Here is a 14,236-nt window from a genome sequence, read left to right on the forward strand (position 1 = left end):
TGCCCAGTTGTTAAGTGGTTGAGGGTCCGTCTAAAGGAGATGCTGGACAGTCGGTAATAAATTGCATTTGTGTGCAGCCCCAGTTTGAATGGAATCAACATGTGGAAGGAAGGGAGTATTTAATCCTTCAACCCCCACTTAGTTTCATTGGTTGAAACTGACTTCTGTCTCCACACAAATACAAATCCTGTTATTAGTGATGAAAGGAAAATGTCCAGCAAAAGATGGTTACCTGTCTTTCCCCCCTGCCATGGTTAATAACAACATGAGGAGGAACTGGCTCCATTTAGCAAATCCATGCAGGGTGGAAAGATTAGCCCCATTCTGTACTGCCAAGGTAGGCTTGACCAGAGTAGGGACACTTTTGGAGGAAAGATAAACTTTTAAAAAGAAAACCAGGAAGATCTGATCATGAATCTCCCAGGATCTTGTCTAGTTCCACCATGAGAAAACAGCCCTTGCGGGAACTGTTCCATAATAGTCCAGGGAAACAGAACAGCAGACACACAAATGCAACCATCTGTAGGATGCTTTCCCCCCAGCTATCCTTTTGAGGCATCAAATGTTGTTAAATGTATCTTGGATGCAAAGATTTTCTTCAGAATGGCCTCTAATCGGTTACAGACAAGGGGCCTACATGATGTAGCTCATTCTCCAGAAACAAGATAATATCCTTAATTACATTCCAGTTTTAATCACTGGTTTACTGGAAAGCACTCCTTTATATCAAAGCCAGTTTTCCAATCTGATTTCCACCGCGAAGTGTTTGCTTTGTCTTGTTGTGCAGGGCATTTTATTTGTTTGCTGATGATTCCTCATTAAACAGGACAAATCATCTTTTGATTTCACTAGGAATTGGATCAGCCTTCATCTGCCTCTGGTGAGGCAGGAAATGTTGTTCCAAAAAAACACACACCGGTATTTCTTCACTGTGTGGCCGCAGAGCTAACCTGCTTAGACTTTTTTTTGCAGTTGGATCCTATTCATATCGAAATTCCAGGAACTGGCCTTTATTTATATCGGCAGAACATGCAGAGAGCAGCTCAGGGAAGAAGCTCATCCCCCAAGAGCACCCGGTCCAAGTCTTGCTACCTCCTCTGCTGAAGCTGCATTGAGAACCTCACAGCTGAGAGTTTCGTGGACGCAAAGGAGCCTGGCCGTCACTCTTCATGGCATTTAGATCCCGTGATGTCATCGGCTGTCAGCCGTTGTCTCTGACTTCAAATCGCTTCCAGCTGGGCAATCACTTTGCAGAGTGGCCCCAGTTGCCGTGATTTCCTGTGTTCCTCAAGAGCTGAGGATTCCCCTAGGAGCAATTTGTTGTTGCTTTGTATTCCTAAGCCATTGCTGCCACCACCCATATGCTGCTGCAGCCCATACACGTTTTGGTTTGCTGATGTTCCAAAAACAGGGCTCAGAACATCCTTTGGCTCTTTGTCTTGGTGCTTGTCTTCTAAGCATAGCATGCTGGGTGGGGGGAGTGTGAGCATGGGACAGCAGATCTCAATGATGCAATGATTTATTTGTTTGCAGTGTAAACAAATAAATCATTGCATCATTGCAATCCCTTTGAACGGTCTGAACCATTAAACTGCATCCTTCTGTTGTCCTCTGGACTCCTGGGCCAGTTTCAATAAGCGTTAAATCAAAGAGGAGTGTACGGAGTCCCAGGAGCCCCCTGAAACCGAGGGGCTGGGAGTGTCTGGCCATGGCAACTGGAAGAGCACCTTTGAGGACCCAAGGATCTTTTCCATGTGCCTTCTAGTGGACTTGCTTACTCATGGCAAGGGAAAGCCTTAAGCTTGGTGATGATGGAGAATGAAGTTTTCAAGAAATATGCCAGTAGGCATCAAGAGTGACATTAAAAACAAGCAGAGAGAGAATAACATAAACACATTGTGGTCATGAGAACATAAGAAAAGCCCTGCTGGATCAGAGCAAGGTCCATCAAGCCCAGCAGTCTGTTCACACAGTGGCCAACTAGATGCCGCTAGGAAGCCCACAAAGAAGTCGACTGCAGCAGCATTGTCCTTCCTGTGTTCCTTGGTACCTAATATAATAGGCATGCTCCTCTGATACTGGAGAGAAGAGGTATGCATCATGACTAGTATTCATTTTGACTAGTAGCCATGGATAGACCTATCCTCCATGGTTATCTCCTCATTAGCATTCTCAAGAAACAAAACAAAAACAAGCCCTCCGTGAAACCTTTTTGAAGGAAGGCTGCCTTGTGTTTCTCTCTAGAGATCCTTCAGTGGTCCCTCCCAAAGGTCGGTGGTGTAACAGAAAAGGCCTAAGATAAAGAAGAAAGAGCACTCTGGGGGCAGATTTTATGTGTCTGTGCGCATGCGCGTGCAATGAGCAGGACTTCCTGGTGCTGGAGAAAGCCCAGCGCAGTTGACATCCTTTGGAACATGCACCGTAGGGATGACAGGAACATAAGAAAGTTCTGATCCTGGACTACAGTAAAAGGGAAACAGCTCTTTGCAGGTTGCATATGGTTTAAATATAGTGAACCGCAGCCCACCAGATGTTGTCTATCTCACGTCTGTCACGGTTGCCCCAAAGTGGCATTTCCCATTAGTTTTGTATCATTAACCCAAACTTGATGGGCTTCAGGTTTCTTCTGGGTCTTAAACATAATTGAATGCTGTTCAGAATAAGATATTACCAAGTCAGTCAAGAGCCAGTGATACACGCAAAAACTAAAAGCAGATGATGGGATTGGGCTGGGTAGGGGGTGGTAATATGTATTGTGCCAGGAAAGAGTTCGGAAAATGAAAGCTCTATGCGAAATTGTTTTTTCCCTTCTGCCTCCTGGTAGAACTGAAAGTGGTTTCAGTTTTCATAGTATTTTGGTAAGGAATCATGGAGAGGAAATCTAAACTAGACTCGCCTAGTGGATAAAGTTTGGGCAAATAACATTTTGGCAGATTTGCAGTGTAATCCAAAGCAGAGTTACACCCTTCTATGCCCATTGACTCCAGTGAAGGATGTAACTCTTCAGGGTTGTGCTGTTAAGATGCGATTTTGAATTGGGATAATGCAGGACAGGATACTCAACCATCACCTTGGTGGCATGCTCTCGATTTTGAATGTGAATCCAAACTTAAATATATTTCAGGGTGGCTGCTGCTCATTTTTACCATGAAATGAAATAATGCTTTCTTGGTTGTCGCATCCATGACTTAATATGTGTGCTGAAAACAGGCGATCAGGAAAGATACCAGGTGTGTCTCTCTTTTGTGTGTGGGTGTGTGGGTGGGGGGAAGCGGGAGAAGACCCAGAAGCTACTGCCATGCTCATTTGATAAAGTGGATTCAGTCCAGTCCACAACAAAGATAGGTAACCTCTGTGTATTTTTCTCCATATGTATTGTTGAATTGTGTGTTTACACAGCCACATCACAGCCAGACTGTCTTTGAAAGCTAATGTGATAATGAGATGACTGTTTGACCTAACTGGGGCTATGCTGGAAACCAGTAGGATCAGAGCGGAAATCAAAGGATGCCAATGCTTTAGAAGAAGAAGAAGAAGAAGAGTTAGTTGTTTATACCCTGATTTTCTCTACCCTTTAAGAAGTCTCAAACCAGCTTACAATTGCCTTCCCCTCCCCACAACAGGCACCTTGTGAGGTAGGTGGGGCTGAGAGAGTTCAGAGAGAACTGCCCAAGGTCACCCATGTGGAAGAGTGGGGAAACCAACCCGGTTCACCAGATTAGAGCCCACCGCTCCTGTTGGCAGCAGAGGATAGGACTCACAATAATGGGTTTAAATGCAGGAGGAAAGGTACCGGCTGGATATTAGGGGGGAAAGTTTTACAGTAAGAGTTGTGCAACAGTGGAATGGGCTGCCTAGGGAGGAGGTGAGCTCCCCTTAACTGGAAGTCTTTAAGCAGAGATTGGACAAACAGTTGTCAGGGATGTTCTAGGCTGATCCTGCATTAAGCAGGGGGTTGGACTAGAGGGCCTGTATGGCCCCTTCCAACTCTGTGATTCTCTTCCCCCCCCCAGAAAAGATGACAGCTCCTCCTAGCACAGAATATTGACTCTAGACCTGGTAGAACCCCACTTGTTAAGCCTCGAAGTCTTGCTTCATAGCCCAGGAGCACAAACCCTCGACACTGTTTGTCCTTTTCCTCCCAGCTGTGAGTTTTTAACATTTACACAGAGCTTCTTAAGGCAAGTTCAACGAAATAGTCCACTTGTGAATAGTTGGTAAGTGGCCATCTTGCAAGTAGTGAGGTTCTAATGTATGAAAGCTGCTTCAGCGGCCTTCAGGGCTAAGCAGTGAGAAGGGAAACCGGTGCATTCCTCTTTGTGTGTTGCTGGGTTTTATTATTGTTTTTCAACAAAGAAGCAACCTCGGGATTTGCCCAGCCTAATAACCCCCCCCCACCCCAATTACCCAAAATAGCTGCAATAAAAATGTACTCTGCAAACTTAAGCAAGATGGCTTGGCAGCCGGGAGGTTGAAGAGCTCGTCCTCCTGGATGGAAACAATGCTTTGCTTTCTTTTACCACACATCTTCCTGCTTGGAAATGTGTAATGTCAAGAAGGAACATATATGTGGTGGCAGCTCTTTGAACAGCAGTAAACATTAATGGGGCAGGCATGGGATCTGAGCCGTCACTGGGGTTTTGGGAGCTGTGGCTTCAGAGAGAAATCTGGGGAGGGGGCAGAAGGAGAATGTCTTGCAGTCTGATACTTTCCCCCTCGTTTGGCAGTGAAATGCTAATTGGGGGGCTATTGGTTGCAGATGGGAGCTATTTTTTAAAGGAATGAAGTGCAGGGGGCGGGAGAGGAAGGTCAGAGTTGTGTAGCCTGGCTTGGATCCTTCATTCTACTGTTACGAGGATTTGTATTACAGCCGCCATGGCTTGGAGTCATTGAAGCGAAAAAGCCGAGTTGTTCCATGTGGGGCTGTTTGCAGCATGTTTCAGGCCCTCACCACCTTTATGGGAGCGGGCAGGGGTGGTTCAGGTTGTGTGTGTGCTGATTCCGTATTGTGCAAAGGAGCCCACATCCTAGATAGAAAACTTTCACTTCTGCACAGAATGCAGCTGGCCCACACATGCACAGTTTGACCCACTACCACTTCTCCATCTGTCTGGTGGTGTAGTGGTTAAGAGCTGTGGTTTGGAGAGGTAGGCTCTAATCTGGAGAACTGGGTTTGATTCCCCGCTCCTCCACATGAGCGGCGGAGGCTAATCTGGTGAACTGGATTTGTTTCGCCATTCCTACACATGAAGCCAGCTGGGTGACCTTGGGCTAGTCACAGCTCTCTCAGCCCCACTTACCTCACAGGGTGTCTGTTGTAATGAGGGGAAGGGAAGGTGGTTGTAAGCCGCTTTGAATCTCCCTTAAGTGGTAGAGAAAGTCGGCATATAAAAACCAACTCTTCTTCTTCTTCTTCCCAAAGAGCATGAGGCAGTATTTGTGTCTCCCTCCCCCTGCATTTTATCCCAAAGCAACCCTAGTGAGATAGGTTAGGCAGGGAGACAGTGACTGATCTAGGGTTATGCAGTGAGCTTCCTGAGAGACTGAGGATAGAAACCCAAGCCCCCACCTTCAAAGGGAGCAAAAAAAGAGAGCGAAAAGCCAACTTGGATGGACTGGTTGACTTCTAAATGCAACAGTGTGCAGCAGTGGTACCTGTGGGCACCGTGGCGCCCACCAACACCTTTCCTGGTGCCTGCCAAGTGTTTTTAGGAAGTGGGTAGATATGCTTGTGTTGCTTTTAATTATTTTATTTTTTTGAGATGTCCAATAACTCTCTGTATGGGAACCAAATTTTGATGACGGTCATAACCTCTGATCTCCCTTGCTAAACTTTTAAATTAGTTTGTTGTATTTAGCTGTGTGTATTTATAACTCTTATTTTAGCCAAGGGATTGACACGATATGGCCGAGATCTCCATACCAGTTTACAATCTGTTTCTAATCAGCATTTTCAGTGAAATGGCTTTCATAAGAGTTGTAGGAGACACCTCCATGGACCTCTCAACGGACTCTTTAAAAGCTGAGTCTGATATTGTCTGCTTTTTTCATGCTCCTGGGCCAAACCAAAGTAGAGAGGAGCATCTTCAGGGGTCTCTTTTTGGCACGTGCTCCTTTCCTAAAGCCATCTGTTCAATTGGAAGGGCATTTGTGTTTTCTTTTGGTTTATTGGCCATCTTCTATTACCTGTTTTGTATCAGCATGAAATGATGTCTGAGAAGCCCTCTGGAACTGCAAGGGAAAGTTCAGCCTTGGGGCAAGTTGTATGTTTGTGGGGGCGGGGGGTAGAAGGGTTCCTTTTATTTTTTGCTAAGGTCAGTGGCAAGTAAGGAATACAGAACTGAACTGGTGATCCAGAGATCCTATGAATGGCTGAACAAAGGCAGTATTCTTGTTCAATAACCACTTGCCAGAGCTCTCATATAGATCTCCTGGCTTTTTGCTGAGCCAAGAACAAAGGCTTTCTTGCACTTGTAGCCCCTGTATAATTGTGCTCCTATTATTAGTATTTATGTATTACTTTTCCTGTGTACTTTAAAAGGTTTGGGAGACATCTGACAAGGAATTTTTTTTTTTTTTTTAACAAAGCTCCTTAGCTTGACCAGGCAATGGTATGGAGGCGTTCCCTCCTTGCAGAGGAAGGCAATGGCAAACCACCTCTGCTTCTCATTTGCCACAAAAGCCCTTTACTGGGGTTGCCGTAAGTTGGTTACAACTTTACGGCACTTATATACGTAATATGATAGCTCCTCAATACCTTTTGGTGATTGAGATTTACTAGAACTCTTACCCTAACAAGTAAAATGACAGGGATAATATCCCTCTCTACTTAACTTAGTTTTGAAGCAGAAACCCTTGGACAAATTCAAAGTAACTTCAGTGTGTAAATCCCCTAGTACAGCTCTCACACTGTCTACTATGTGATTGTTCTTTGAAGGTGGCCTGCCAGCAATCTAATACCCATGAAAGAAATATTTAAAAGAGTTGGGGATTCAGCACAGCTGTAGCAATATTTTATTGCTTGTAAAAAGCACGGTGCTAAAGATTCTCTTTAGCACTGCTGTGAAATGAAATGGAGAGATGTTGAAAGTGTCCCTTTACGGGCTTCAGGGGCTGTTTGCATTGCTGGCTGAAGCCCGATCGGTTGGTTGTTGATGCTTTTGGACTTTACGGCCAGGCCTTCCTTGCCATTTGATAACAAAAAAAAGGAAAGATGCTCGCCAATTGGAGAGGATTCAGAGGTACTGAGCTGTGACCGAACGTAGACTGCCCCTTGCTTTGGCTCAGCAAATTTAAAAATAATACACTGTCGTTGCTATATTGGCTTGCTTTCTGAATTCTTTAGCAATAAAAGGATGAGCTGGAAGGGGAAAGGTGTCTGTTTTCTACCACTGTTCTTATCTGGTTGGGTCATAATTTCATAGGCAGCTTTGCCTATGTAGCTTTCAATAGAAGCTGTAAAATAAATTAGATTCTAATCTGCACGCTCTGAACTTGTTCCCCACAACTGCAGGCGGTTTAATTAAGAAGCATCTCCTTCGTTGCCATCTCTGTCGGTCCAGGGGCCGTTTGCTTCCTTCCTTGCTTGTTCTCTGAATCTCTTAAACCGTGAGGGACTATTTTTTTAAAACCCAGGGCAATAAATAACATAGTTTATGCGGGTTTGGGGGGGGGAGCCATACATCCTTCTCAACATTCCACTTGTTACATCTGCAGTTTACTTCCAAATAAGCCTGGCATTTGTACTGTAAACAGAATATTTAACCAGTGAGAGATGACAGCTTGAGCAAACGTACAAAGAGGAGCGCGGCAGAATTGGAGGTTTTACATGGTCCCAAAGCCCCTTGAAAATGATTGAATACTCCTTCCATGAAAAAAACGGTCTCTCTTCCAAATCCTATAAACCCCACAGGGTTAACATATGTTGATGAAGAGTTTACTCCCATGCTTATAACCCCAGATCCCACTCATCTGTTCTCCTTCTATGGATCAGTTAGGAAAGATTAATTTGATCCTCTCTCTGTTACAAACCCTCAGAACGGAGGGTCTGGGAGCCGGGTGTCTCGGGAGGTTTTCGCAGAATTTAGTAAATCCCTGCTCCTTTTGTGTTTAAAAGAAGTTGCCAAATGAAACCAAATCTCTCTTTCCTTGTTTAATAACCCTCTGAGGTTTGGGGATTTGAATAAACCATTGAACTGATAGAATCGCTGCACCTACCCGCAGAGCTGGTCAATGGAAAAATTGTGAGGCTGTTCTCTGAAATCCAGCACTGCGCTAGGACGCCTGTTTACCCAGATGGCTTCGAACATTCACTTATTTCAGGGCTTGGACCAAGATTTTAGAACTTGGAAACAAAAGCTTTTGTGTGAGAGGTTTGCTTTTTTCCCTCTGAGATGCATTGAGACATTGTGCAGCTCCGGTGAGAGAAGAGGAAGGAAGTCCTACTTTAGAAATGGGTTTGGCTGACCTGTGTAAAGGCCTCATTCCATTACTTCTTGAAATGTGATTTAATATAATAAATTGGCACATTTCAAAAAGAGAGGATGCCTTATCATTTTCACATGAATAGTGTCAACCTGAGAACAAAACCTTCCTAAAATGAAAGGAGTTGGATTGACGTGAACGAAGGGTTTAGGAGAAGGATTGTATACTCTTTAAAGAGGAACTGGTGATTTCCCCTCTTGCTTCAGCTACTCTTGGAACTAATTCACACAACGCTTCTTTTGACCCATCCTGTCCTTTCTCGTGTGCATGAAACAAATATATTGTGTGAAACAGTTTGTCAGTGGGAACCAGAGCTACACATTTATTAAACTGGAGTGTCTTGAGTGTAACTGGCCTAAACCCAGGCGAATTCTCACAGTGGCAATAACGGGAAATTGTATCCTCCTCATGGCAGACTGGGGCTTTAGCAGCTGTTTGAGAGAGGCTGGTTTTGTGTGGCCTTTTAAAGGTTTGCAGCTTCTTTTGCACACTTCGCAATCATGCAAATAAAGCCGCAATACGTTGGACGGCAACGTCAAACTGGCGTTGAAAGCGATATTCAAAAAGGCAACGTCGACCCAAAGAACCAAAAATGTGCAAATGATTGTTGTCCTTATATTTATCAAAGGCAAACTGACCTAATTTTAATTCCATTGCAAACGCCAATAAAGTGTAACAGTGAAATGAAGACACTTCCTTAAAATATGAAATGGTGCTGGACTATGAGAGCATTAAGCGATAAATGCTTGTTGGAATGATTTACTTTTCATTGGGGATTAATTGTTGATCAGACAGGGACACTGCTCTTTTCTGGCAGCTCTTGTGGTCTGAATTATTATTGACTGAAGCATTAGTGGAACTTTTTCTGGTCTTGCGCTTGCTTTCGGCGTAACAGATGTTTCGCAATGCATCTGTGATGACTTCTGCTCACAGGACAGTCTCTCTGTTGGTTTGCCTGCAGGTGCTACAGGGTGCTCAGTTGATTGCCGTTGCCTCCTCCGATCCCGCAGCTGGTGGTGTTGACGGATCGCCGCTCCAAGGGAGTGATATCCAAGTCCAGTATGTCCAGCTGGCGCCTGTGACGGACCACTCGGCCACGAATCAAGTACGTAGATCTTGTCCCGGTTTGAAGGGGGCGATGCGTGGGAACTGCCAGAGGGAGACTGTGATGCCATCCACTGGCATTCAGCACCCACCAGACTTACATAAGAACCTAAGAAAGGCCATGCTGGATCAGACCATGGCCCATCAAGTCCAGCAGTCTGTTCACACAGTGGCCAACCAGGTGCCTCTAGGAAGCCCACAAACAAGGCGACTGCATCAGCATTTATCCTGCCTGTGTTCCAAAGCACCTAATATAACAGGGCATTCTCCTCTGAGACTGGAGAGAATAGGCATGCATCATGACTAGTATCCATTTTGACTAGTAGCCATGAATACCCCTCTCTTCCATGAACATGTCCACTTCCCTCTTAAAGCCTTCCAAGTTGGCAGCAATCCCCACATCCTGGGGCAGGGAGTTCCACAATTTAACTATGTGTTGTGTAAAGAAATATTTCCTTTTATCAGTTTTGAATCTCTCACCCTCCAGCTTCAACAGATGACCCCACATTCTAGTATTAAGCCTCAGCTCTAGTTGTAAAACTCAGATGATGATTTAGTCAGCAGTCATCTTGTTATGCTCCATAAGTAGCCTTTCCGTACTCACAACATGGTGGACTTGCCCTATGGGGTGAGGCAGAATGGTATTGGGCTGAAAACCAGGTATGATACCAGTAAAATCTAGAATCCATGCCCCCAAATAAATTGTTCAGTTTGAGTACATTTGTATATATTTATTTAGAGTATTTTTTCCCCTTTTTTCTAGTGAGAACAGCCCCGAGACCCTATTCCTTTGGCACAGCCTTAGGGCTCCTCCGCTTTCTGAGATTTCACTTGGCCCTGCTCCCCCACCTTCGCGCCGATCTGTGTAGTCAGAAGGACCAGATTCTTGTTTGCATTTTCAATGGAGGTTGAAACTCTTAAGGAAGTGGAATACTGTCATTAATATTTGCCATTGACCTCTGCCATTACTTGTCTTTTGGTGGCTTGTTTTTTTTAATATTGTGGTTTATCACTGTAAGCCGTCTCCAGCAGGACTCTAAAGAGGCGGCATAGGAATAATCTAAATAAATACATTCTTGACTTGCTTTCCTAGGCTGTTGAGATTTGGAAAGCCCAGACATGCCTAGAGGCATCGCCAGGCAGAAGTGACTGGGTCACAGTTTCTGCCAAAGTTTTGTATCTCCCACTGTTCATTTTATTTTAAAATGTGCTATACCCATGGGTGTATACTTTGAAATTATCTTTGTGGGTGTTGTTGTTTTGTTGTTTTTCTTCAAAGAATGTAATTCAGAAGGTTATATCTTTGAGCTTCATCACGCCACAGCCATAAAAGATCAAGTGACCATCCTGCTGGCCAAGCACCACAAGAGGCCAGGGCTGCAGGGAATTTGGGCCCTGGGGGGTGGGGGAGGAGCAGGAAGGTGAATTTTCAGCACAGATTTGGGGCCAAGCTTTTCTTTTCTTTTACCTTACGGCCTTAGGCAGATCATGAGAGGGAGGGCAGGAAGGGCTGCATCAGTCTTTGGCTCTCGTGGACCTTTCTTGCATGCCTAGGGTAGTTCTAATCACCACTTTGGGGCCAGGAAGCAATTTTCCTCCAGGTCAGATTGGCCAGGGATCCTGGAGGGGTGTTTTTTTGGAACATCATCTGGGCGTGGAGTAGGGGTCACTGGGGGTGGGGGGGTAGTTGTGAAATTCCTGCATTGTGCAGGGGGGTTGGACTAGATGACAATGGTGACCCTTTCCAACTCTAGGATTTTATTATTCTTTTTCCTGTTCTCCAGCATAGGGGCTACAGATTTATTAGGATGTGGGCAAGAGGGGCCCCGACTCCCCCTTTGGACTTGGCAAGCGGCAGGCACCTGTGGAAGGTTGGCCGCCATGGAGTTCATGAGCACTGCCTGGCCAACTCCGGCTCCGGCTCTGAGTCGTGCTCTTGGAAGCGATATGCAAATTAAGTCAGCGGGGCAAGCCGGGCCAAAGGAGGTTTCAGGCTCAGCCCCTGATGCTGGACGTAGTCCAGGCAGGCTTACGAGCCAAGGATGAGCCAGAGGTGGGGTCAAGAATGCCAGGGGTCAGAGCCAGAAAACCCAAGTCAGGCCAAGGTGAGTCACTAAAAGGGCTTGGCTGTTCCCAGGCCCGAGAACTTTCTGTACTCTTTCCGTGGCCAAGTGGGGGAAAGCTTTGGCCTCAGAATTGAGAGGACACGTGAGCGCAGCAGCCACAATTGAACAGAATCAACTGCACATGGCCCTGATATCCAAATTGGCTGCAGCCCTCCAGTTCCTCGTCTGACTGTCATGTGGAACAAACGAGCCGCTGGCCGTGGTACAAATGCAGCGCTCGTCAAGGACGTGGTGTGACGCGCTCCCCGCGCACCCCCTTGCCCTGCCGTGACACTTCTGATAGGGCCCCGCCTCCGACGGTACTTCCACTCCTAGAGCTCCAACCATCAGCTTTTCCATTCCAAGCCCCTGTTCTTGTAGCTGTTTCTAACCTGACTGCAACCACTGGCACAGAACAGCATGTTCCATTATTTAAGTTAAAATTTAAATTTAGCTCAATGCACATCTGAGGGTTTGGGGTTTTTTTCTTTGCCAGTCTGAGGTGCCTCTCTCTATAAATTGCAGCTTGACGGTGGTCTGATTTCCTAAGCAAAAAGGTCTGGAGTTTGCAGGGGGGGCTCTTTATAGTAATGTAGCCACTCCAAGCATAAGTCCTCCAGTAAGGGGCAGCAGAGCAGTTTGGAATGGCCAAAAGGCACCGTTTATCTTGCTAGGCCTGTAATGAGAAGAGCTGTAATGATAGAAAAGCTTCCCTGAAAAGCTGATCTCCCTACCACTGACCCCCCTCCAAGATCTGCAGCAAAGCAGTGCGTGTGTTTTTGGGTCCATTCATGGATGTGACAAAGGTTTCTCAGTAGACAAGGTGATGTGGAAAGAACTCCCTGAAGGTGAAATACTTGAGAGCCACTGATAATTATTTACGTATGCCTTTCTCGCCAATGGGAACCCAAAGCAGCTCATATTGTCCTCCTCACCTCCGTTTTATCCTCACAACAACTTTGCAAGGTAGGTTAATCAGAAAGTGTGTCACCCAGCAGGTTTCCCTGGCAGAGTATAGGCTCGAACCTGGATCCCGTAGTTCCTAGTCCCAACACTCTAACCACTATATCACCCTGGCTGTCTTTGTATTAGTCTGATATAATTCTCTGTGTCCCTAGCAAAGCAGCAGAGCCTAGTTATTCCATTAGGTGGGCTGCTGGTGCTCTGAGCCCCTGCCGAATTCCCTCCCATAACCCCTGTTGCTTGTGATGGTTGCTGCACCAGTCCTGGCTGCCCCTTCTCCTTGTAGCACTTCTGAGCGTTTCCAGGACTATCAAAAACAGAAGCAGGCCCTGGCACCTGCCATTCTTCAGTTCTGGAAGTCTACAATGCCTATACGATGGATGATAACCCACAGGGCATGTGCAGAGCCATAGACATGCAGATGTCTAAAGGAAATGTAAGCAACGCCATTCCTTAATAAAGAAGGGCCGTACGGACCAATGACGGGACTAGCATGAAATTCCAATTCCTCTGTACCTACAGGAGCCCTGTGGCGCAGAGTGGTAAGCTGCAGTACTGCAGTCAAAGCTCTGCTCACAACCTGAGTTCGATCCCAACGGAAGCCAGGTTCAGGTTGCCGGCTCAAGATTGACTCAGCCTTCCATCCTTCCGAGGTCGGTAAAATGAATACCCAGCTTGCTGGGGGTAAAGGGAAGATGACTGGGGAAGGCACTGGCAAACCACCCCCTAAACAAAGTCTGCCTAGGAAATATTGGGATGTGAAGTCACCCCGTGGGTCAGTAATGAGCCGGTGTTTGCTCAGGGGACTACCTTTACCTGCACCTACAACAGGCAATATGGATAAATCTGCCCCCTGTAGGTCATAAAAGGCCCGACCCACTGCCACGCTGCCCTTTCTGAAATGTGCTAATTATATGACCTGACTCCAATTATCACAGTCCGGGGTGTAGATGCTGGTTGGGGGACTGAGAGGAAGATGCACACACTTGCAGTGCAGTTCTAACCATGTATGCTCAGAAGTAAATCCCATTGAGTTCAATGGGCCTTACTCCCTTTAAGCATGTTTAGGATTACATCCGTATACAGTGTGTTTTGAAAACTGGATTGGAAGCCCCGCTGGTACATTTTGTATTCTATGCTCAGGACTGTTGGCACGGAGCTTTGCCCCTTTAGCTTCCTGTTTGTGCTGCTGGAGGGATCTGTTCTGGCCGGTTGCATCATCGGCGTTCTTTGCTCAGCTGATGGAAAAGAGGCTATGATTGCCTTCTCTGTGAAGTGGGTGGTGGGGAAAACTCCTTGGACATCCATATTCTAGATGTGCCCTGTACCGTTGGCTACTGGAGGCCTATGAGAGCAGTCAGTGGGGCTATGAGAGCAGCCAGTGGAGAGCCAGCGTGGTGTAGTGGTTAAGAGCGGTGGAGTCTGATTTGGAGAACCGGGTTTGATTCCCCACTCCTCCACATGAGCGGCGGAGGCTAATCTGGTGAACTGGATTTGTTTCTCCACTCCTCCACACAAAGCCAGCTGACATAATGGCACTTTACACACACACACACACACACACACACACACACGAAGCC

General features: G+C 46.1%; 1 protein-coding gene across 2 annotated transcripts in view; it reads left to right on the plus strand.

Annotated features, from left to right (window-relative positions):
* Positions 1 to 14,236, plus strand: part of BANP (BTG3 associated nuclear protein) — a 173,187-nt gene that overhangs the window by 154,090 nt on the left and 4,861 nt on the right. For both annotated transcript variants that reach the window (XM_056862210.1, XM_056862211.1), the window contains exon 12: positions 9,446 to 9,589. In XM_056862210.1, the coding sequence (XP_056718188.1) occupies positions 9,446 to 9,589 (144 nt within the window). The remainder of the gene's footprint in view (positions 1 to 9,445; positions 9,590 to 14,236) is intronic.

The sequence above is a fragment of the Euleptes europaea genome, chromosome 17 (genome assembly GCF_029931775.1).
Source record: "Euleptes europaea isolate rEulEur1 chromosome 17, rEulEur1.hap1, whole genome shotgun sequence".
In the NCBI taxonomy this organism is placed as follows: Eukaryota; Metazoa; Chordata; class Lepidosauria; order Squamata; family Sphaerodactylidae; genus Euleptes; species Euleptes europaea.